The following is a 22,186-nucleotide window of genomic DNA, read 5'->3' as shown; positions in this document are numbered from 1 at the left end:
TAAATTGTCAGGATGATGCTGTTACAAAAGACGTAATACAAACAGAGTTCATTATTATTATTTTTTTAAGTGGGGCAGCTGGTGTTTGAAGGTCAGGAGGACCTCTGATGAGTAGCCGTCAGGCTGAGACATGAAGTTAGCTGGATGAAAAAAACAGTGAACTTTGCAGTCAGAGGGAATTGCCTTTGCAAAGGTAAAGGGCCTGAGATCAGATGGTAGCCATAGATGTGGATGGATGAGTAGACCCCTGGTCTAGCACACATGTGTTCTGCTCCAGGGGGGCTGAGGGAACAATGAGTTCTTGTCCTGTCCATGTACAGAAATGAAGAGCAGCCTCGGGGCCTGCTGGAGTGTGCGAGAAGCTGGCCCAGAATTGAGACTTCACCCTGGTTGATGCTTGTATAAGAAATGGAAGAATCAGTTTGTGTTCTGTATTCACAGGAGTTTTTTGAAAACCCTGCTTTTCGTCCTGATGGTTTGAAGCTGTACCCTACCCTGGTCATTCGTGGAACTGGGCTATATGAGCTTTGGAAATCGGGAAGATACAAGAGTTATTCTCCTAGTGACCTGATTGAACTGGTGGCTCGAATCCTAGCCCTTGTGCCTCCATGGACTCGAGTGTACCGAGTGCAGAGGTAGGGTGTTGTCTTTTATTCCCAAAATAATTGGTGACTATCTTAATAATTTCTAACAGAAATAGTCTGATTTCATATTGAGGGTGATTTTTTTTAATTGAAATATCTGGAATGCTCTGTGTAAGTAGAGAGGGAGGGAAGCCAAAGCACAACATGCCCAGCCACACTGTTGGTACCTATTTATTCATCCATCCATTTATTCATGAGCCCGGAGATGGTGTCATGAAGGCCAGTAGGCATGATATTTGTGTCTAAGGAGCTTATGGTCGCGTGCAGGTTTCCTCTGGCAGGACTGCTTTAGTGTGGATGATGTAACGGGAATGCGAGAAGGAGCGTAGCCATGTCTGGAGCCTCAAGAAAAGGAAGCTGTGTCGTTCTGTATAAATAGTTCATGTGTACGTGGAGAACAGATGGCAATTCTTGATGGCAGGAAGAAAGTAAGATGATTCGTTTCTTCCGAGGAGAGAAAAAGAAAACCATTTACAGTTGTATACCTTTAATAATTGCTTAAAACTAGGATTATAACATTGAAAAAAGTTTTAACACTATAAAGTTGCCTGTGTATCTCCTATCCTAACAAAGTTATTCCTGAACTTTTTTAGTCATTATGATACATTCCCCCCACCCTGCCAAAAACTGCCCATGTTCCCCTATGATACGTTTAAGGCCAAAGGTGACAGGTAAGTGGGAACACAGCCAGCCCCTGAGCACCAAATCATGTCATGGGTAACGTGGAACTGTGAATGCTAAGAACAGGCTACTTAAGGAAAGAAAAGTATCAGCTACTTAAGGAAAATTATTAAGAGTACAAATAAAATAATGGATTCTCTTAATGGGTCAAAGGATATTTACACTGTACTTTTGGTACGGCGTATTGATTTCTCAAAATTTGTAAATCAGTAGACTAATTCTAGGTTCTAAATTGCCTGTATTATCTCTTATTTTTAGAAATATAGCAGGAAAATATTCAGGAGATAGTACATAGAAAAGTTGGCTATTAAGATCACCTATATTGTCTTTTCCTTTCTTTTTAACCCTTCTGGAAAAATTCAGTAAGAAAGACATTAGATGGGCCCAAGCAACATAGGCGTCCACATGTTGGGAGGATTTTTGGGGGAGTGTGGTGCCTCAAGCGGAGCAGGCAGTGGCATGGATCAAGCTAATGGAGTGTGTATGGTGCACGGGGCTTTCACTCCCCAGAGAGCCAGTCGGTACAATGTCATAGTGGAGCAGGGTATGGAGGATGTCTCTGGTGGGGAGAGCAGTACAAAGAAGAGGGGATAGCAACAAAAGATTGGTTACTTAGGGGAGTTGATCAAATGAGTAGATATATTAAGGAAGATAGGTGCTCAATTTTTTGAGGGGGGTAGGGGCGGATACCAGGGATTGAACTCGAGGGGCACCACCTAGCCATATCCCCAGCCCTATATTGTATTTTATTTAGAGACAGGGTCTCACTGAATTGCTTAGCACCTCGCTAAACTGCTGAAGCTGGCTTTGAACTCACAATCCTCCTGCCTCGGCCTCCCAAGCTGCTGGGATTATAGGAGTGCACTACCATACCCAGCCTAGATAGATGTTCAATTTTTTATCTGAGAAAGCAGTTACACATGTGAAAAAGAAGAAAATTCAAGTGAACGTTGTGATTTTGGAAAGAAGGTACAGGTGTGACTCATGGTTCTCAACATATAAGTAGATACAAATGTAACAAATAACAATAAATACAGTGTGTGTCCAAGGTGGGTTTACAGCAGTGAGCATGCCAGTTTCCAGATCTTGGTTTCTAAATATCCTGCTCTGCTAAAAGGAGCTAGAGCTCCTTGGAGAAATGGCTGATTGTAGCCCTTGGGCAAGGAAAGTACAAGATGAACCTAGAACCTTTTATGTCAGGAAGTAAAGAAGTGTTCAAAGAGTGATGAGGAAGCCAGCTTGAGGGTTCCTGTTGGCCAAATTTGAACAGCAAAATAAGCATTGATATTAACAGATTACAACCAACTAAATAAAATAGGAATTCACGAGTCCATAGTGATGTACCTAATGAGATCAATGATTTCTAAGTGTGAGTCAAGAACATAATATCAACAGTCAATCTTAAGTATAAGCAGATTCCATATTTGCCTACTTGATGATAAAATCTGTGACTCAGAATCAACACTTGCAGTTCTTTGGCCAAAAATTATTCTCAAACATGAAGAGCAGTGAAAAAATTGAGTCACCCCCAAACATGTTCTCGGCCAAGGTCAAACAAGGCGAGGCTCTATCTTCCTTTTCTAGTTCTCACACTGTGATCTGGTGTTCCTTTTATAGTTTTACTTAGTGCTACATTTTTAAAAATTTCGTCCAGTTTATTAGGGATTTGCTTTTTAAAACAGCCCCAAACAGTGTTAAAAGTCCTGTCTATTGCTCCTGAATGCAGAAAGACGGTGCTCTGCCTTATGGAGAGGAAAACTTGGTCCAGAGCTGCTGGCCATGAGTTCAGTAAATATAAAACCACAATATATGATATTCGGCCACAGTATACATTTAAGTAAAGTGCCTTGAAAGAGATAAAGCAAGATTATGTATTAATGAATGATAGACATAATGTGGCCAAAGGCTCACAGGAATCCAATGCTCTATTTTCCATAGCATCAGTGACTCAGGGTTTTCTTCTTTGGTGGTAACTTTGAAGAACATAATTACCTACCAATTACTTACTGCCTACTAACCTGATGAGAATTGACTGTACACACAATATATTAAAAACAAAGTGGAAAGAATAACTTAACAGCTGATCACAGTGAACATTATCAGAAATTGTGTAAAGCACAGTCATGTGCCACCTGCTAGGACAGGTTGAGAACACAGTGTCACCTCTGTGTTCTTCAGTCAGAAGTCCATCCCTGAATTAATCAGAAGGCAGCACTGACAACCCAAATGGAGGAACATTCATTTTGAAAGTATTACAATCAGGGCATTTGGTTCCATTTCGGAGACTAAAGAAACTTGACAGTTACAATACAGCAATACAATACAGTCTTCTGAACTGGGTGCTTTTGCTGTGCTTTTTGAAATCCTGAAGAAATTCAAATGGAGTCAAAGATTAGACAGTAGGGAAGAATCAATGTTAATGTCCTGATTTAGATGGTTGTTTTGTCGCTTTGTAATAGAATATCCTTGAGGAAATGTTTAAAGTATTCTGAGAGTGTTGGTACATGTCATTCACCACTTACTTTCAAATAGTTCGGGAAAATAGTTACTTGCATTTTTTCTGTGACTTTGAAATTTTCTTTTTCAAAAAAATTGTTTCCGCAGAAGGAAACAAAGATGCAATAAATAGCATTAGTAGAGACAAAAAAAAAAAAGGTCATTGATGTTTAACTGACGTGTACTACCAGAGAAGAGTGAGGACACTTCGTGACAGCAGCTGTCACAGAATAGACATCCAGAGAACCAGTCTTTCCCAGTGTGGCTGGCGTGGATCACGGGAGAGAGTGTGCTCTTTCCCTCTAAAGTTTTCAGCTTGAAATTTCTCACTGCTACAACAGCAAGTCAAGAGTAACAGAGACATTAAAAGCTTATTTTTACGGACACTGTGAAATATTACTAGAGTCATTATCCTGGCCCACCCACGATTGAGAAAACAAGGATTCAGAGGAACAAAGGCAGCAAATCTCAGCTAAAACATCGGAGGGAGGTGCTGCCAGATGTACCCAGATGTGAGGTTGTTCCACGGATACAGGGGTGAGCTAAGACCTGAAGGAGGGCGGTGCAGCAAGAGGTAGTGTGAAGTCTTTTTAAAAGTGTGAATTAGTAATGTCCTGGGCGGGTCTGGTTTGAAGAGAGTGATGACTGACAGCAAGTGTGCTGGCCAGTCCTGCAGTCCAGCTGTGAGGGTTGGATTTTCACACTTTGGGCTGACCAGCGACTTAACTTTAAAGGTGATCCTTTGCTAGAATGTTTAGTACAAAGACAAAAAAAAATCTTTATAGTGCTGTCCAATTTATTTTATATTTTTGATGCTCTTAATATAGCTTATATTTATTGTTACACAAGTTTACATTAGAATTCATTGGGTTTTTTTTTTTTTTTTTTTTTTAATGTAGTTTACTGTAGACTGTTATTCACTAGAGCATTTGCTTTTTGGTAAGCATGAGAAGAATTCCTTCAAATATATTATTTGATGTTTTGCATTAGATATTGCTGAACTGTTAAAGGTGCTATCTAGGAATTCATATTTATTATATTTTGATATATATATAATTTACTTTGTATATATAGTTGGCCTTTCATATGGGGAAAAAACTATCTGTAATGAACACATATAGAATTTTTTTCTTGACATTTTCCCCTAAATGATACTGAATAACAGCTATTTACATAGACATTTTATTAGGCATCAGAACCATCTGGAGATGATTCAAAGTCTACATGAGGTTATACATCTGTATATCACAACATTTGATACGAGGAACTTGAGCATCTGCAAATTGGACTATCTATGGGGAATCCTGAAACCAGTCCCTCACAGATAATGAGGGATGACTATACTACATTAAAAAATGATTCACGTTTAACTTATACTCTGACTGGCTTTTTGCTCAGTAATCACTGAAATTTTAGACTAGGCTTGTGCAGTGCCAAGGTGTAGCCTGAAGATCTCATTTACTAGTGAATGCCTAGAGCCAAGTGTTTCTGCTGTGTACCACTGTCAGGTGACCTCCATACATTTCTTATTTAATCATGTCCTCTTATACTTTATTTCCAACAATTTATAATATACTACTAATATCCAGAATTTATATTTTCTTCCTCCCTTCTGGTCATATGGAGATAGATATAGATATATATATATATATATATATTTTTTTTTTTTTTTTTTTTCTAAAAAACTACTTCACTATATGTGTTAACAACAAGGTCATGTTATTTTTCCAAAAATTTTCTTGTGTGTTCGGGATGCATCTTACATGGCAATACATTTTATATGCTGGCAAATATGCTATTTGTGTTTTTGCATTCTAGTTCTTATTAAAGATATGTTAAGTGATATAAACCAGGTACAGAAAGGGAGATATTGCATGATATCCCTCATCTTTGAGATCTGAAGCAGCTAACGTTACAGAAACACAGAGTAGAACAGTGGCTTCCAGAATCTGGGGAGTTCGGGGGCAAGGAGTAAAAAGAAATTGGTACAAAATTAGGAGGAATAAGTTCTGGTGTTTTATTGCACAGTGGGAAATAATAGTTTTTAAAAAACGATCTTAAGATTATAGGAAGAGAGGTTTTTGAATGTTTTCATCACAAAGAAATAATAAATGTTTGAGGGGGTGGATATGCTAAATACCCTGATTTGATCTTTTCACGATGTATACATGTATCAAAACATCACATTGTACCCCATGTATATGTATAGTTATTATCAATTAAAATATTCTGAAATGCAAAAAAAGATTTAGAATAATTATCATGGTTATAATTTTAAAGACAACATAATAGTCTGTCGTTTACATTTTTCTCATTCAGTAAATATTCCCATTGTTAGACATTTAGGTTTCTTCTGGGTTTTGTTACCTAACCCAGGTTCAGAGACTGATCCCACAGCAAAACCAATGTCCATTTGAGAGACAAGTGTTAGGGAGAAAGAAAGGCTTTATTCCTTTATTCAGTGGCCAGAGAATGGAGAAGAGGGAGCTTTGCTCACAAATCATCTTCTCAATTCCATGGGGTTGAGGGGCTACTATGGAGGATAGGAATAAGGAAGGAGAGGGATAGGCCAGTAAAGGGAAGGGGTAATCATGTCTTTACTGGGAGCAAGTGAAGATCCCCCAGGAACTCGGCTCTTGTTGTTCCTTTCGTGGTCTGGTGTTTCTGCTCATGACAGTATAGGTGTCTTTTGTCTCAAGGGGACCAGGGAAGACTAGGCATATCTAGGTCTAGTTAACCATATATTATAGTTTTGGACATGACACATCTTAAATGATCAATGTGTCTGTGTGCAGTCCTGAGTAGACAAAAGTTAAGGCAATAAAGGAAACAGACTCAACATGGAGGCCAAGATCCACGCCTTTCCCTCCCGTTTAGTCACCCTTGGAAAATCTGGAGGCCCAAGTGAAGAGTCAGTGTTTTCCTCAAAAGCGGTTTTCAGGATCCCAAAGAGTAACCTAGGCAACTGTTAGTCATCTTAATCCACAAATCAGAGGTGAGAGAGAGAGCAGAGCTAGTGGGAGACTAATAATGCACCCTCCAGCTATGTGGTCTCCAAAAGTAGAGATTTTTTTTAAAGTCCATTAAGAACAAATGAAGCTAGAGGGTTTAGTTAGGGTTTGTTTTGTTTTGTTTTGTTTTCCCCTCAATAGCTGTTTCTTTACTTTTGCAAAAGTTATCATCCTAGCTTCCACTAAAATTTATGTGCATGCAACTTTTTACTGCTGTACTTACAGTACTATCATCTTTGAGAATTCCTACTGGGGAAAGATCTAAGCATCTTTTCTCTTTTTAAATAATTTTCTGCGGCTGGGGATGTGGCTCAAGTGGTAACACACTCGCCTGGCATGCGTGGGGCACTGGGTTCGACCCTCAGCACCACCTAAAAGAAAATAAAGATGTTGTGTGCACCGAAAACTGAATAATAAGTATTTAAAAAATCCTCCCTCCCTCCCCCCCTCTCCCCCTCCCTCTCCCTCTCCCTCCCTCCCCCCCCCTCTCTCTTCTCTCTCTCTCTTAAAAAAAATAATAATTTCTAATACCAGCAAAGTATAAATAAATATGAATTTTTGCTATGTGTATTGACAAAATTGGTAAGATTTCCAAAGAGTTTATACCAATTTAGAGTAAATAGTTAATGGTTTTATCACATCCTCTACAAAATCGGATCCCTATATTTTTAATTTTATTTAATTAATGGTGTTAATGTATTTTCCCAGTATGAGCAAGGATTAACTTTTTTACCTTGTAAAAGTTGTATTGCTTCTTCTATTGATTCTATTGAATTTGCCAGTCGTAGAGTTTGGATCACAAAAATGGTGTTTTTTATGGAGATAGCTCATAAAAGTTCTTAATACTGCCCCTCATTTTGAATTCTCTCCTCTCACCTAGAAACTGGGAAATCAAAAGGCCACATCCACATTTATATAGTACTATTAGCACTTAAGAACAATTGGATGTCTGTGTTCTAGTAAAACAGTGTCATATATGTTTAAAAACCTTCTATTTCATTTCAAATTTTTTAAAATTTGCACTTGGACATAGAGAGAATTTGTTATGTCTGAACACCTAGAAAGAAACTTGTACCAAGATCTGGAGGGTGAATTTTGAAATACTAGTAGCAAGGAAAGTGTTAATGGTCACTGAAAGCTAACATGCAGAGGAGTGGGGGGAGGCTGGGATCAGCAGAGTCAGGTGGCTGGGGGTCCTTCTGACTGGGGAGGGGAATTGTTTTTCAGGCAGTGTCTAAAGGAACCAAGGACAGGAAGATGATCAAGTGAGAATGTAATGTTACTTCTCTCATTTGTTTACTGTATTTTCTAATAGATTACTTGATGCTTTTAATTGGTTATTTTCCACAGCATGCCTGTCTCTCCTTCCTCTCACTTTTTAATTTCATGACAAGTGAGTCAATGCATCTTTCTGGGTATTTTTATGAAGCAGCATCCTTATAGGAGATTCTGTATTCTCACTCCCAAGGGTGCATTCAGTGATTAAGTGTAAAAATTTGTCCAGGCACATGATGGAGCCACATTAAACTGCTGCTGCCCACAGGCCATTCGACAGCTGTCTGCCTTGATATGATATTTAAATCACTGTGAGGCATTAGAATAGGAATACCAATTTGCAACCAAAACATGCCAGAAAAGTGAGAAACTTCCGACAAAAACAGCTCTCGACATCACTTTGAAGGGTTTGTGATAAGCAAATTGCAAATATCAGCACCTCCAAGCTGGAGATGTTACCCATAGGATTAGAAAAAGAATATTCTCATATGTAACCTCTCAAAGCCCAGAAAGCAAAACTAGATTGAATTAAATCGAGAAACCCAAAACTAATTTTAACTCTTCCCTAGATGGGTATAGTAATTTCAAATGGTGAGTAATCTCTCGTTGGGTTTGAGTTCCTGGATGATTGTAACAGTGTCTGAGTATATGGTTTGGATTGCTTCACGTGGTATTTTGCATATAGAAGATGCTCAGCCTATGTAGAATTGTTTTCCCTTGGTTTCAATGAAAAAAGACTTTTTCACTAAAATGGCAGTTGCCACATTTCTGTTCTTAATAAGGAAAATTTCCATCTGGTATACTCAAGGCATGTCACTGCCAAAGACCATTTTTGTAGTGACAAACATAAATTTAAGGACATTTATGAACTGTCAGCATCATTGTAAATCCTTGTGTCACCAGGTCCTCTATGGTCATCAGGGCCAGCCTCAAGAACATGTTCCCTGTGCAGTTTTGTGGGTCTTGCACTTGGCTTAATGCTGTACCATCACCATCTTGGAATTGTTAATAATTTTTTTAATCAGGGGCCATGTATTCTCATTTTGCACTGTCCCACAAGTTATGTAGCAGTCTGCTGGGTACCATCACTGTCTTATAAAGAGAGTTTACTTCTCTTGAGATTTTTTGTGCCATTTATTAATGTGATACTGGGAATCAAACCCAGGGTCTCATACGTGCTAAGCAAGTGCTCTACCAGTGAGCTACATCCCAGCCCTAATGTCTTTTTAAAAAACACTAGTTTGTTGTTAAAATATATTTGACTTTGTATACAACCAGAGATATGAAAAATTATGCTCTGTGTAATAAGAATTGTAATGCATTCTGTCATATATAAATAAAAAAGGAAAAATAAATAAATCTATATATATTTGTCAAGTCCATTTTCTCTTGCCTTCCCATTGCCTGTGGAAGCAGTGCCACAGAGGTGGCTGACACTGTGTTCCTGGCTTCTGACACAGCTGAGAGGTAAAGCAGGAGTGCAGAGATGAAGCTGGAGGTCTTGGAAGATTGGTTACATTGAACAGATAAGTTACTTGATTTATCAGATCAGTAAATGTGCTGAAGATAATGAGAGACTTCTTTCTCACTATCTGAAGGGATTTCTGAACATTAAAAGTGCAAGACTGAAAAGATCCCTGAGGTGCTAATTTAGCATTGGAATTATCAGTATGATCCTGCAGATTTTCAAATTTATATATATGTAGTAGTTACATATATATATTTATGTGTGTGCATATAAATGTGGATACACATACACAAATGTCTTAGTTTGTATAGCAACAGGATCTAGAGGCAGTGGCAGAACACTGGCTCATTATAAGGCCATCCTTGGTTGCATCACCTCATGGTGTAGAGAGCAGTGGCAGGAGTATGTGTGGGAACATCTGGAACCAGATGGGGTCAGGTTTGCTCATTCTGATATTCCTCCTGGGAGAACTACCACCCAAGGGCACACCCCAATGACCTTAACTTCCACAAGGCCCCACCTCTTTAAGGTTCTGCCACCTCCCAGTTTCACTCCCCAGACCTAGCCTCCAATCACAGTGGAACCTTGTGGCACATTCAAGCCTTATCCAAACCATAGCGCATGGAGAATTCCCTTATACTTTCAGTGTCTACAGGATCTGTCAGTGATGCCCCCTCTTTCATTCTGATAGTCGTTTCTGCCCTCCTCTTTTCCCAAAAGTTACTCTAGCTAGATGTTGATTTATTTGATTGATCTTCTCAAAGAGCCAGCTTTCGGTTTTGTTTTCTTATTGATTTCCTGTTGGAATTTCATTGATTTCTGCTCTAATTTTAGTTATTTCTGTTCCTCTGCTTACTTTGAATTTAATGTGCTCTTTATCTCATTTCCTAAGGTGGAAACAGATTTTTTTCCCTTCTTTTCAATGCTTAAATTTTTCCTCTAAACACTGATTTTATTGCCCTTATTCTTTGCTCCTATTTTTGTTTTCCATTCCTTTTCTGCCTTTTATGGTTTTAATTGATCTTTTTATACAATTTCATCATTTCTTCTTTCTTACTATATCAGTTGTACTTCTTTTTTTTTACTTTATTTAGTAGTTGCGTTAGAATATGTCTTGTGGAACAGATCAATTAGCAATGAATTCCCTCAATTTTTGTTTGAGAAAGTCTTTACTTCTCTTTTACCCCCTTTTTCCCCACCTGTGGTGTTGGGGATTTAACCCAGGCCTTGTGCATGTGAGGCAAGCACTCTACCAACTGAGCTATATCCCCAGCCCCACTTTTATCCTTTTGAAGGATGATGTCATGCAACACAGGATTCTAAGTTGATGGTTTTTAAATATTTTGCTCCACTCTATACTTGATTGCATGGTTTCTAAAGAGAAGTTAGGTATAACTCTTGTTCCTTGGTAGGTAGTGTTTTTCCCCTCTGGCTTCTTTCAGGACATTTTCATTATCTTCAATTTTCTATATGTTGAAAATGGCAAGCCTACATGTAGGTTTGGGAGAATTTGTCCTGTTTAGTGTTCTCTGAGCTTCCTAGATCTGTAGTTCAATGTCTGACATTAATTTGGAGAAATTATTTTAATATTGTTCAAATATTTCCCCTGTTCTTTTCTCTATTCTCACAGTGCACATAAGTACATCTTTTGTAGTTGTTTCACAGTCTTTGGATTTCCTTCCTTCCTTCCTTCCTTTCTTTTCAGTTTTTGAAGTTTCTGTTGATATATTCTTTGGCTCAAAGTTTTTTTTTTTCCCTCAACCCTATCCACTACTCATAATCCCATGAAATGTATTCTTAATTTGTTACAGTATTTTGGATCTCTTAACATTTTATTTTTAGTTCTTTATTTGGATTTCCATCTTTCTACTTACATTCCCCTGTTCTTAACATGCCATCTTCATGTGCCTTCAAGAAAAAAATGTGTGTTAAGTGGGCTTCTTTGAGGCATGAGTTATAGTGCTATGATAACAAGTTCGTGTTATTGAGTCAGCTGTGTGCCAGATAGGTGCCTTTAACAGAGGCACACGTAAAACAAAGTTAAGTCCTGGTCAGTTGAAGGCAGCATTGAGGGGCACACAGGAACCCAGCCCTTGCATTCCCCAGGAGCAGTGCTTCAGGGTCATCTGGGTCAGTGTTCATAGCAGGTTTAACATCTCACTACCACGAACAGCAAGACACAAATGTGTAATTGCCATTGATGTTATCAGGTTAATTTCACACCACTATACAAACATTTGAAAATTTACTCCAAGCTGCTGGTGTTTCTTGTTTTCTGTGTTTATTTACATGATGTGTAGTTCTATGTTTAATATATTCATATGTTTGTGAATTCTTTATAAACTATTTAAGGGTGAAAAAGGACATGTAGAGGACTTTACCTTTGGCATATATAATATGAAACAGCAAAATATATAAAGCAATATATATTTACTTATATATATAAACATATATATATATATTCCTTGCTAAAACATACTTTTTACCTTAATAGCTTTCATTCAGTTTCATCTGATTACTAACTTTAAAATATATTTGATTTTAAGGAATTATAGTTCTGAAAATAGAAAGTTATTTCACTAAAACCTATATGTCAACCACATATACTATTATATCACTCTACTCTAAAACTTGATCACTCGTGTGTGTGCATGCGTGTGTGTGTGTGTGTGTGTGTGTGTGTGTGTGTGTGTGTGTGATATCACTCTAAACTTTGAACCCCCGTTCCTCTTTGTCTTTATAGTGTTTTATGAAAACTCTGCTGGCTTCCAGAGCCTAATAAACTTAATTGTGTATAGCTCATTGTGCAAATTGATTGGCTTTTGATACTTGTGAGTAAGGAATATCTTATTAGAATCAAGTAGATAAATTAGCTAATTGTATTTAACATACGAAGACAGGTGAAAATTGACACTATTCAAAAGCAACATGAGAATAGAAGATAATTGACATATTCTTTCATCTTTCTTCTGATCAACCAAATATTAGACAAAACAAATTTGAGGTTTGTCTTTGAATAGAAAGCGGACGTGCTAAGCATATTCTTCAATTTGGGTATTTTTGTTTATTTTTATTTTTATTTTTTTAAAATCTTAGATACTGCATCTTTATATACTGATTTTTTTTGTTTGCTTATTTTTTTGTTTTCTCCAGGAGGATATTGGGATGACTAAAATGAAACTCATGATTTCAGTTTTTGATTGACATCTCCTTGATACCTGGCATTTTATACCAATGCCAGGAATTAAATTTTATCTCTTCTCATCTTTAGGCAATATGATATTCTTCTAATGCATCACTTCTAATTTCTATTTTTGTGAAATGAGGTGAAAAAATATTCTTTGAGACCAATCATTACTGGGCTTTTGAGCTTCCTGGTTACTTTTGTCATTCAGTTACTATGTGGGAAAATGTAAGCTATAAAGCAGTGCATTAATAGAAGTTGCTATTTCTCCTCATTAAACAAATTGAAGTTTATTTTTTAAAAAAATTATTTCTTGTTTTATTTAGTACAAATGTCTCTTCAGCTAAAAATCTGTACTAATGGTTATTAGGCTTTTGGGCTTGGTTTTGTACTTTGTGATATTATAAAATGATTTCTGTCAGATGTCTCTCACAGAAAACCAAGAAGTTGATGAAAACTGGTTTTATGGATGGAAAACTGAGGTACAGGGCAGCTCTGATTCTACTTCTTATTTTGATATTCAGCCTGTTTTCTTGTCTGTTTCTAATTTCATTTGAAATTAGAAGTGACTCATTAGAAGAACAGCATATTGCCTAAAGATGAGAAGAGATAAAATTTAATTTCTAGCATTGGTATAAAGTGCCAGGCATCATGGAGATGTCAATCAAAAACTGAAATTGTGAGTTCCATTTTAGTCGCCCCAACACCCTCCTGGAGAAAAAAAAAAAAAAAATCAGTATATAAAAGATACAGTGTCTAAGATTTTAAAAAAGCAAAAAAAAAAAAAAAAAAAACCAAGGGGCTGGGATTGTGGGTCAGTTGTAGAGTGCTTATAATATAATACCATATATAAATGAATAAAGGTCCATTAAAAACTAATAAAATATTTAAAAACAAAACAAATTGAAGAATAAGCAAATAGGGTTTTTGCTTCTTTTCTTTGCTTTTTCTTTTTTTTAATACCACTGTCTTACTGTGATGGAAAAGGATTTATATTTTGCTACAGCTGATGTTTTTCTCCTGCAGAGATATTCCCATGCCCTTGGTCAGCTCAGGAGTGGAGCATGGCAACCTGAGGGAGCTGGCGTTTGCAAGAATGAAGGACCTTGGAATACAGGTGAGAGTGATTTGGCTGTCAGTCCATCACTGTTGAGGAAAAAGGAACCTCACAGGCAAACGCTCTGTGACAGTCCTCTTACAGACTGCTCCTACCAGGCAGGTTAGAACACCTGCATGCACGGAAGGTGTTCTGTGTAACCTGGAAGCGTAAAAACACAGCGGTGAAGGCTGCACTCTGTCCCTCATCCCCTCTGCCTTCCTCTATAGGCTTTTCAGTTGAATGGTTGTTTTTCCTACCTGCTTTGATTGCCAACTATGTGTTCAACTCCTGCTTTCAAAAGCATTTTTCTTCTGAAGTATTAGGTGTTCAGGCTGTAGAAGAATAAGATGTGGTTCCCCAAAGAAATTTGAAGAAACAAGGATTATGTGTAGGAAATAATTACCAAACAGTGCTGTTGCCCCACATAACCTGCTCCTTCACCCCATCCATGTTTATTTAAGTCACTTATTATTTTACAAATGTTTACTAATCACCTCCTCTCTGCTGGTGCTGGAAGAACAGAGGAATTTGTAACTTAACAGTCTCTCTCCTTGTAGTTGGTTCTTAAGTCAGAGGAAGGTTTGAAATTCAGTGCCCTAGATACTTCTTAGAGCTGCTGAAGAGAGGACAGGAGTGGGTCTACCCAAGGCACTGGTGGCTGGTTCTGTCTTCAGAGATTTGGATTCAGTGGGTGGGGATATGGCGCAGGCATCCACTGCACTATGTACCTGGCTCTCATGCACAGTTCAAGCCTAGACCATGCTTTGAGAAACTCTGTTCCAAGAATTTCACATTGTGGACTTGCCTAAGATAGTTTGTATTTTCTCTCAAATAATTATTAAGAAAATTTTTCAGGGCTTGGGATGTGGCTCAAGCGGTAGCGCGCTCACCTGGCATGCGTGTGGCCCGGGTTCGATCCTCAGCACCACATACAAACAAAGATGTTGTGTCCGCCAAAAACTAAAAAATAAATATTAAAATTCTTTAAAAAAAAAAAAAAAGAAAAGAAATTTTTTCCGAAGATTTTTTTGTCCAAAGAAAGTCTGTAAACAACATTGGCTTATTCTACAAAAAAAAATAAATAAATAAAATAACAATTTTAAGTTCTATAAAAGAAGTAAATGCATTTAGAGTGATTAAACAAGATTGTGTGCCTACTCTGTTCTTCAGCCGTCCTTGTTCTACGTCTCTGGCTTCTAAGAGTACCGCTGCTGAGGGCACTGCAGGGCCTGGTGACTGACAATGTCCTTGTCCGTTCCTCTTCTTTAACCCTTCCTGCCTCGCTAGCTCATTAAGTAGACTGAGATTGAGTCTGAAGACTAGTATTCAATCAGAGTCAAAGACGCGTAGTACCCATAGGCAACGACTTTCCCAGAAAGTAAGCACAGACTATCTCTGCCTTTAAAAAAAGCATGCAAGAAAGCAATAGCAGTGTTCATCGAGAGCATGTAACTATAACACATCCACATACAAGCTGCTGTACAGATCAGTAATTACAGGAAGTGATAACCTGTTTGCAGTCTGCATCAACAGAATATTATCTTGGGCTGCTTCCTGGGGTTTCCTTCCTAACTGGAAGGAGCTTTGTTTTTTGAAAACTAAATAATGAACTCTTATTTCTTCATGGAATTTCACACATGTCACAGTCCTTCAGAAATATATTAATACAATAGGTTGTAGTTGGTTCTTAAGTCAGAGGAACATAATAGTTATATCCCTTGAGCAAAATTAAAGTCTAAATTTAGTTTAAAAGTAAAACAATACAAATTCATAAATTTGTCATTCTGGTTTCCTCCATTCTCAAATTTATTAAAGATGGGCCTTTTTAAGTTCAGTTACTTTATCTCAGTGTAAATTGTATCCAAACTTAATTTTCAGCCCAGGGTTTGGCTTAAATAAGAGAAGTTTAAATAAACAATGAATTAGTTGCAGATTTAATTTCTCTAATTTCTCCTGCAATCTCTGCTGATTTTTTTTTATTTTTGTTTTGTTTTTGCAGTGTCGAGATGTGAGAACCAGAGAGGTTGGAATCCAAGAAATTCATCACAAAGTACGGCCCTATCAGGTCAGTTTATGTCTTTGCCGAGCCTGGACCCCCACCGTCTTATAGAGAGTATCAAGTCCTAAAAGTCAATGAATAACTCAGAGCAGAGAATAACTGAAGATTAGATACAGATGTCAAGCTAGGAAAGCCAAATATGAAGGTAACTGAATTATAGAAGAGCCAATTAGGAAAAACAAGACTCCATCTTATTCTAGATCACTACTGTCTATCAGAATTCACTTGTAGTACAGGGAATGTTCTGTGATCTGAGTTGTCCAATATGGTAGCCACTAGTCAAATGTGACTTTTGAGCACTTGAAATGCAGTTAGTACAAATAAGGAACTGAAGGTTTAGTTTTATTGAATTAATTCAAATGTAGATAGCCACACATCTGTAGTGGCTACCTTCTGGTAGAGCTTATCAACTCTTGCCCATTGGGGAATAAACAAATGAAGAGATGCTGTACCTATATCCAAACGTGTAGATTTCTGGGTATATGCATATTATTGCATACTGCTCATTTTTATGCAAAGTATCAGAGCCATTTGTACAATGAGTTTGAAGAGTCATAACTCTTTATAGATTCCCACCACAACACTTGCCGTAAAATCTTCTGCCCAGTGATTGAACTTTCTTTAATATAATTGTTCCATAACTAGGTACGATTTAAGATCTCTGTGAGATGTCATACTTTCTTAAACCTCATCACAATACAAGGGATTACCCCCAACCCCCGCAACAGGTTCTAGTGAAGGAAGTAAGATCTAGAAAATTAAACCACTGCCAGGAGTGTTGGTGCACACCTGTAATCCCAGCAGCTGGGAGGCTGACAGGAGGATTGTGAGTTCAAAGCCAGCCTCAGTAACTTAGCAAGACTCTGTTTCAAAAAGGGCTCATGGTGGGGCTGGGGTTGTGGCTCAGTGGTGGAGTGCTTGCCTGGCATGCGTGAGGCACTGGGTTTGATTCTCAGCACCACATAAATAAATAAAATAAAGATCCATTGACAAGTAAAAAAATATTTTTAAAAAATGGGGAGGGGGCTTGTGATGTAACTCATTGGTTAAGTGCCACTGGGTTAAATCCCCAGTACCAAAAAGAAAAGGAAACCACTGAACATCGGAGAATTTGGAACTAAACAAGTGCTCCTAAGACATAATTTATAATTTTATCTTAGAGACTGTTCATGGAAGATCAAAGATTTAAATACATAGAAGCATTAACTGAGCTGGATTTCTGGAAGAATCTCAGGTTAATGAACTTCAAATATTTGTTAAATGGTTTTCCATTTATAACAGTTCATGATCAAGGCATGAACTCTTATTTATTGGTACTGTTTGAGAGGAGACCAGTAAAAAGAACATAATTAACGATGATTCATTCTTTTTTCCTAACTGAATATTAGCCTAAATAAATACATACGATTATAAAAATGAACTTGGTTTTTAATTTTGAAAAATATTTTTGTGCACTTTCTGATCAATAGGTTGAATTGGTAAGGAGAGATTATGTTGCAAATGGAGGCTGGGAAACATTCTTGTCATATGAAGATCCTGATCAAGACATTCTGATTGGCCTTCTGCGATTACGAAAGTGCTCAGAGGAAACTTTCCGTTTTGAGTTGGGTGGAGGTGTGTCCATAGTCCGGGAACTGCATGTGTATGGAAGTGTAGTCCCTGTGAGCAGCCGGGATCCTACTAAATTTCAGCATCAGGTATCCTGTATTCTGGTTTTGTTTGGCTTATAATTCAGAAATTGCCCAAGGGCTGGGGTCGTGGCTCAGTGGTAGAACACTTGCCTGGCATGTGTGAGGCACTAGGTTCAATCCTCAGCACCATATGTAAATAAATGAATAAAATAAAGGTTCATCAACAACTCAAACAATATATTTTTTTAAAAAAAAGAAAAAAAGAAATTGCCCAAGGTAGGAAAAGAGAAAAGGAATGGTGTTGGAGACAGAGGCAAGGGGAAAGGGGAGTATTAAGAACAAAAGAATCAACATTTCAGTTGTTCCACCATGTTTTCCCTCCACACTGCTCCCTCTGGGGAGTGATGGGGCAAAAGGAAGGACAAACAGATTCAGCTAATTGAATATATCAGATTGAACCATGTGAAATTTCTGCTTGTGGAAGTCAGAACTCATAATACAGACAATTTTATGAGTCAACTGTGCACTCAAGTGAGAGGATGACGTGAAAGCACATAAGGAACAGTGAAGCCCTTCAAAAATGGCAAGCTGTAGTTTATTCAGTGGAACCCTGTTCTGACCCCAGACAACCTAAAATTAGTAACTCACTCTTTAAAATTCAGAAAAAATGTGTTAAAAGTGCCAATAGTGGATTTAGGGTAAGCCCCACAATTGGCGAAGTAAAGGACCTTGCCTGATTTCTAAACCACTTTAGAAAGTGGAGGATGACAAATCAGACTTACAGCCCCAGACTTCCATCATCTGGAGACTGCCTAGAACTTACCTGAAAAGATGTGGCTCTTGTGAGGCATTGTCCCCTTGCTGTGACTAGATTATATCCTCCACAGAATACCATTTGGTAGCTCTAGTTGGAAAGTTAAACCTTTTCCATCTGTCAGCTGTCAAGTATTGGTATAATTGAATGGTTTCTTCTTTCTTACTCACATAAGTAGATTTTTTAGCAACTAAAAAATTGTAACCTTCTTGTTTTGTGGACTTCTTTTGATGGACTTCCTCCCTTCTTAATCCCCCAACCTCTTTATTGCTCCTTCTAGGGATTTGGCATGCTGCTGATGGAGGAGGCAGAAAGAATAGCTCGAGAAGAACACGGATCTGGGAAAATAGCTGTTATTTCAGGTAACTTGGGGAAGGAGAAATTCGTGATTCATCCACATTTTAAATTTGGTAGCATTATGAAGTCTACCTCAGTGCTCTCTTGCCCCATTTATAATTACTATGTTTAAAATTGGGACTGACAATGAAGGACTTGTGCCTAAACACTCAGAAAAATCATGGAAGCAATTTGGTGAACTGGAACTATCAGAAATGCTCCCTCTCTGAGAGTGCAGAGCCAGTTATCAGCATCCTCTCTTCTTCACCATCTGTCACACTGGTCGTTGTGGTCAGCATCTCTCTTGTGCTTTGTGCCCAGTTACTTTGTCTAGGGAAATGGAATGTGATGATATGGATTCAAGAAAAATTTAAATCAGTGTGGAGATTATCAGTGTTGTTCAGAAAATTAAAATGGAGCCTCAGTTGTCAGTGTAAGATGGGTAAAAGCAGTGTTCTTGCTCCTTCAGTACTGTCCTCAGTGATTCATTCCTGGGCAAGGGCTCCCCCGTCTGGGAGGGCAGGGGAGGACAAACTTTTCCTCACCTGTCTTCGGTTCCCTGGCTGGATCTGAAATTCAACCAGCAAAGACAAATTAATAGGGGAAGAACATACAGATTTATAGAGTGTAAATTTTGCAGAACACAGGAGCCTTCATAAGGAAATGAAGATCCAAAGAAATTATTAAGCCTGAGTTTTTATACTAGCTACTTGATATAGTGTTTTGATACTAGGTACTTGATTTAAATTGGAAAGTCATGAGGAAATGATTGGACAAGGGAGAATGAGCTAAAGGTAAGAAACGGGGGCAGGGGCACTTAGCAAGCCCTGTTCATTCAGAGGTAAGGATGCTCCTATTCCCCAGTTCAGGGCGGGCCTTACCTCTGCTTCAGGGGAGAAGGGTAGGGGAAGGTCAGAGAGGCCTTCCTGTACCTGCTATTTTCTTATCTTTTTTCAGCTTAAAATTTTCAGTGCCAAATCACCAGTCTGGGGGTAGTGCATTCTGAACCTCATCAGGAACTTCCCTGTTCCTTAACCAGGACATCAAGTACTGGGGAAAGGGGCATGAAAAGGAAATTCTGATGTGAATGAACACTCTTTCATTTCTATTCTTCAGTATTGTATCCCTACAGAAAGTGGCTGATTCGTAGTAGTAGCCAAAATAGTGAAAGCCAGGATCAATATAGGTTATTTTTCCTCAGTGGTATTTTGTTTTCCCATCAGACTACCACATTCCAAAAGCTAACCACACTTTCGGAGAAAACAGTCTTTCTGAAAATGAAATTTGAAATGAGGTTTAAAAAAAAATCAATGTTTTTGCCAATCATTAAATCCATACCCTTTCCCAGGTCTTAATGATTATAATTATGAAAATGTAATCATACAGGTTCACTTGGTCATTTAGTCTGGCTGTGACTTTTGGTGTTATCCAGGTTAATAGAGCATTTCTTGCCATTTCTAGCTATATATATATATATATATATATATATATATATATATATATATATATATATGTATGTATATATATGTATATATGTATATATATGTATATATGTATGTTTCTATGTTACCTTAATTACACAAAGAAGATGTCTAATTGAGGTTTACCTGATACTGATACCTGTAGTAAAAAGTGCTTACCTCTCAGCCATTTTACCTGTGGATAATACCAGGATAAGGCCACACTGACTGAACCCATTCTGCATGTGCATCTCTGTAGGGTTGATAACACCTGAAATTTCCATGAGTCTTTTTGCCAGAGCACCATCAGTGTTTTCATTAAAGAACTCTGGGACTTGATTGTGCTTAGCAATCACCTGGAAAGCTTATTGAAATGCAGATCCAGACTCCTTAGGTCTGTGAGGACCTATGTTTCTGAGCATTCCTGAGTGATACCTCTGATCATTGTCTTCAGAATACATTTGAGTAGCAAGATTTTAGTGTTCACTTCCACATGTCCTTCCCTAGTCATCACGGTGGGGGTGACTCTGTGACCCTGGCAGCACTGCACTACTGATAAGGGAGCGACTGATACGCAGTTGCATGATTTTCTGGTGTCTGTGGGAACCTAATCAGTTTTAAAGCTGAAGAGTGTCCATGTTCCATCACTGCTGGACATTATTTTATCTGTCTTCATGACATCTGTCTCTCTTTGAAATGTTTCAGGCCCCTGACTTGCCTGAGGTCACATCCAGTGGCTCATAAGAGCCTCAGATCGGTTTCTGCTTGTCCGAGCAGGGTGTTTTTCCGAGTGGAAATCAGCATCTGTCCCTTTCCCGCTTTTTATCCAAATCTAAATGATAGCTCAGTTTTAAATCACCCTCATGGAGACTTTGTAAAATAACAAGAGGCCTCCGCGGTAACAGGAAAGAGCCTCCCCGTGTCAGCTAGCACAGCAGCTCTGCTGCGTGCGGCTCAGGGGGTTTCTTTTGGCCGGTGGGATTCTAGGTGAAGAGCCCTGGAATGCCCACTTGGAACTCTAGTTCTTCCCAAAAAAGGACAAAGCGGGTGTCACTCTGGCCTGGGAGCTCCACCATTGATCCCTGTAGAGAACCACATAGGCCTTGACTCTTCTGTTTGACTCAAGCTCTGGTTATCCTTCTAGTGAAAATACCTAGAACTTCTGCTTTGTGGATGTTGGGTTTAATTTCTCCAGTTTAGCAATATATTACTGTTCTGTTCAGGTTTCTCCTCAGACACCTGAGATGTCTATTCAGAACCTGAAGGAGTGTTTATTATGTACAGTGTTCTTTTTCTTTACATGTTTCTTTACTTTGATTTTGGTTCTTCTGATTTAAGAATAATTATGAGAAGTGAGTGTGTGTGTTTTAATTTGTGTAAAAAGTCTCTGTATGTCAGTCCTTATAATGAAAACCTCTTTATGATAGTACTGGTGTTTATGGGCTACATTATATTCACAGTGCCCCATTAGATTATAGCTAGCATACAAAAAGAGACAGTGATGGGGGTTGGGAGGAGCAGGGGGCCAGGATTCCATTCCTGCTTGGCCAGTGGCCCTCCTTGTGACCTAGGATAATTTTACTAGATCTCCATGGGCTTTATTTTCTTATTAAAAGCAAATGAATTAGGATATCTTGTACATTTCTACCTATCTAGAATTCTGTCCCTTAGAATCTTCACTTCTTTACTCCTCAACATGACCACTTAAGTTTTCCTAATTATAGTTTAAGTAGATTATTTTTCTGAGAGCATGTTAGAGGACCCTGAATTTCATCAGTAATGAATCTCAGTCCCATTGTAGGTTGGGCATTTGATGATGATAATGATGATGCTGAGGTCTCTCATGGGTAGTTAATCCTGTCTGCAATTCATGGACATATATTAATGTTGGTCACAGCTGGTGACACTTTGTGACCTATTTGGCCTACATTTTTCTCTGACCTTGGCCTTAATTTGCAAATCCATCCTTGTTCTGGGTCTGCCAGCTTTCCTGTAAGTCATATACAGTGGTGACCTAGATGTTCTCTC

At 38.2% G+C, this 22,186-nt stretch overlaps 1 protein-coding gene across 2 annotated transcripts in view; it reads left to right on the top strand.

Moving 5' to 3' along the window:
* Elp3 (elongator acetyltransferase complex subunit 3) overlaps positions 1–22,186 on the top strand; it is an 82,212-nt gene that overhangs the window by 40,238 nt on the left and 19,788 nt on the right. For both annotated transcript variants that reach the window (XM_076852269.1, XM_076852270.1), the window contains 5 exons: positions 442–635; positions 13,786–13,876; positions 15,858–15,923; positions 17,387–17,614; positions 18,643–18,724. In XM_076852269.1, the coding sequence (XP_076708384.1) occupies positions 442–635; positions 13,786–13,876; positions 15,858–15,923; positions 17,387–17,614; positions 18,643–18,724 (661 nt within the window). The remainder of the gene's footprint in view (positions 1–441; positions 636–13,785; positions 13,877–15,857; positions 15,924–17,386; positions 17,615–18,642; positions 18,725–22,186) is intronic.

Source organism: Callospermophilus lateralis, chromosome 4, assembly GCF_048772815.1.
Source record: "Callospermophilus lateralis isolate mCalLat2 chromosome 4, mCalLat2.hap1, whole genome shotgun sequence".
NCBI lineage: Eukaryota > Metazoa > Chordata > Mammalia > Rodentia > Sciuridae > Callospermophilus > Callospermophilus lateralis.
Note: the sequence above shows the minus strand (reverse complement) of the source record. Positions and strands in the feature narration are given on the sequence as shown.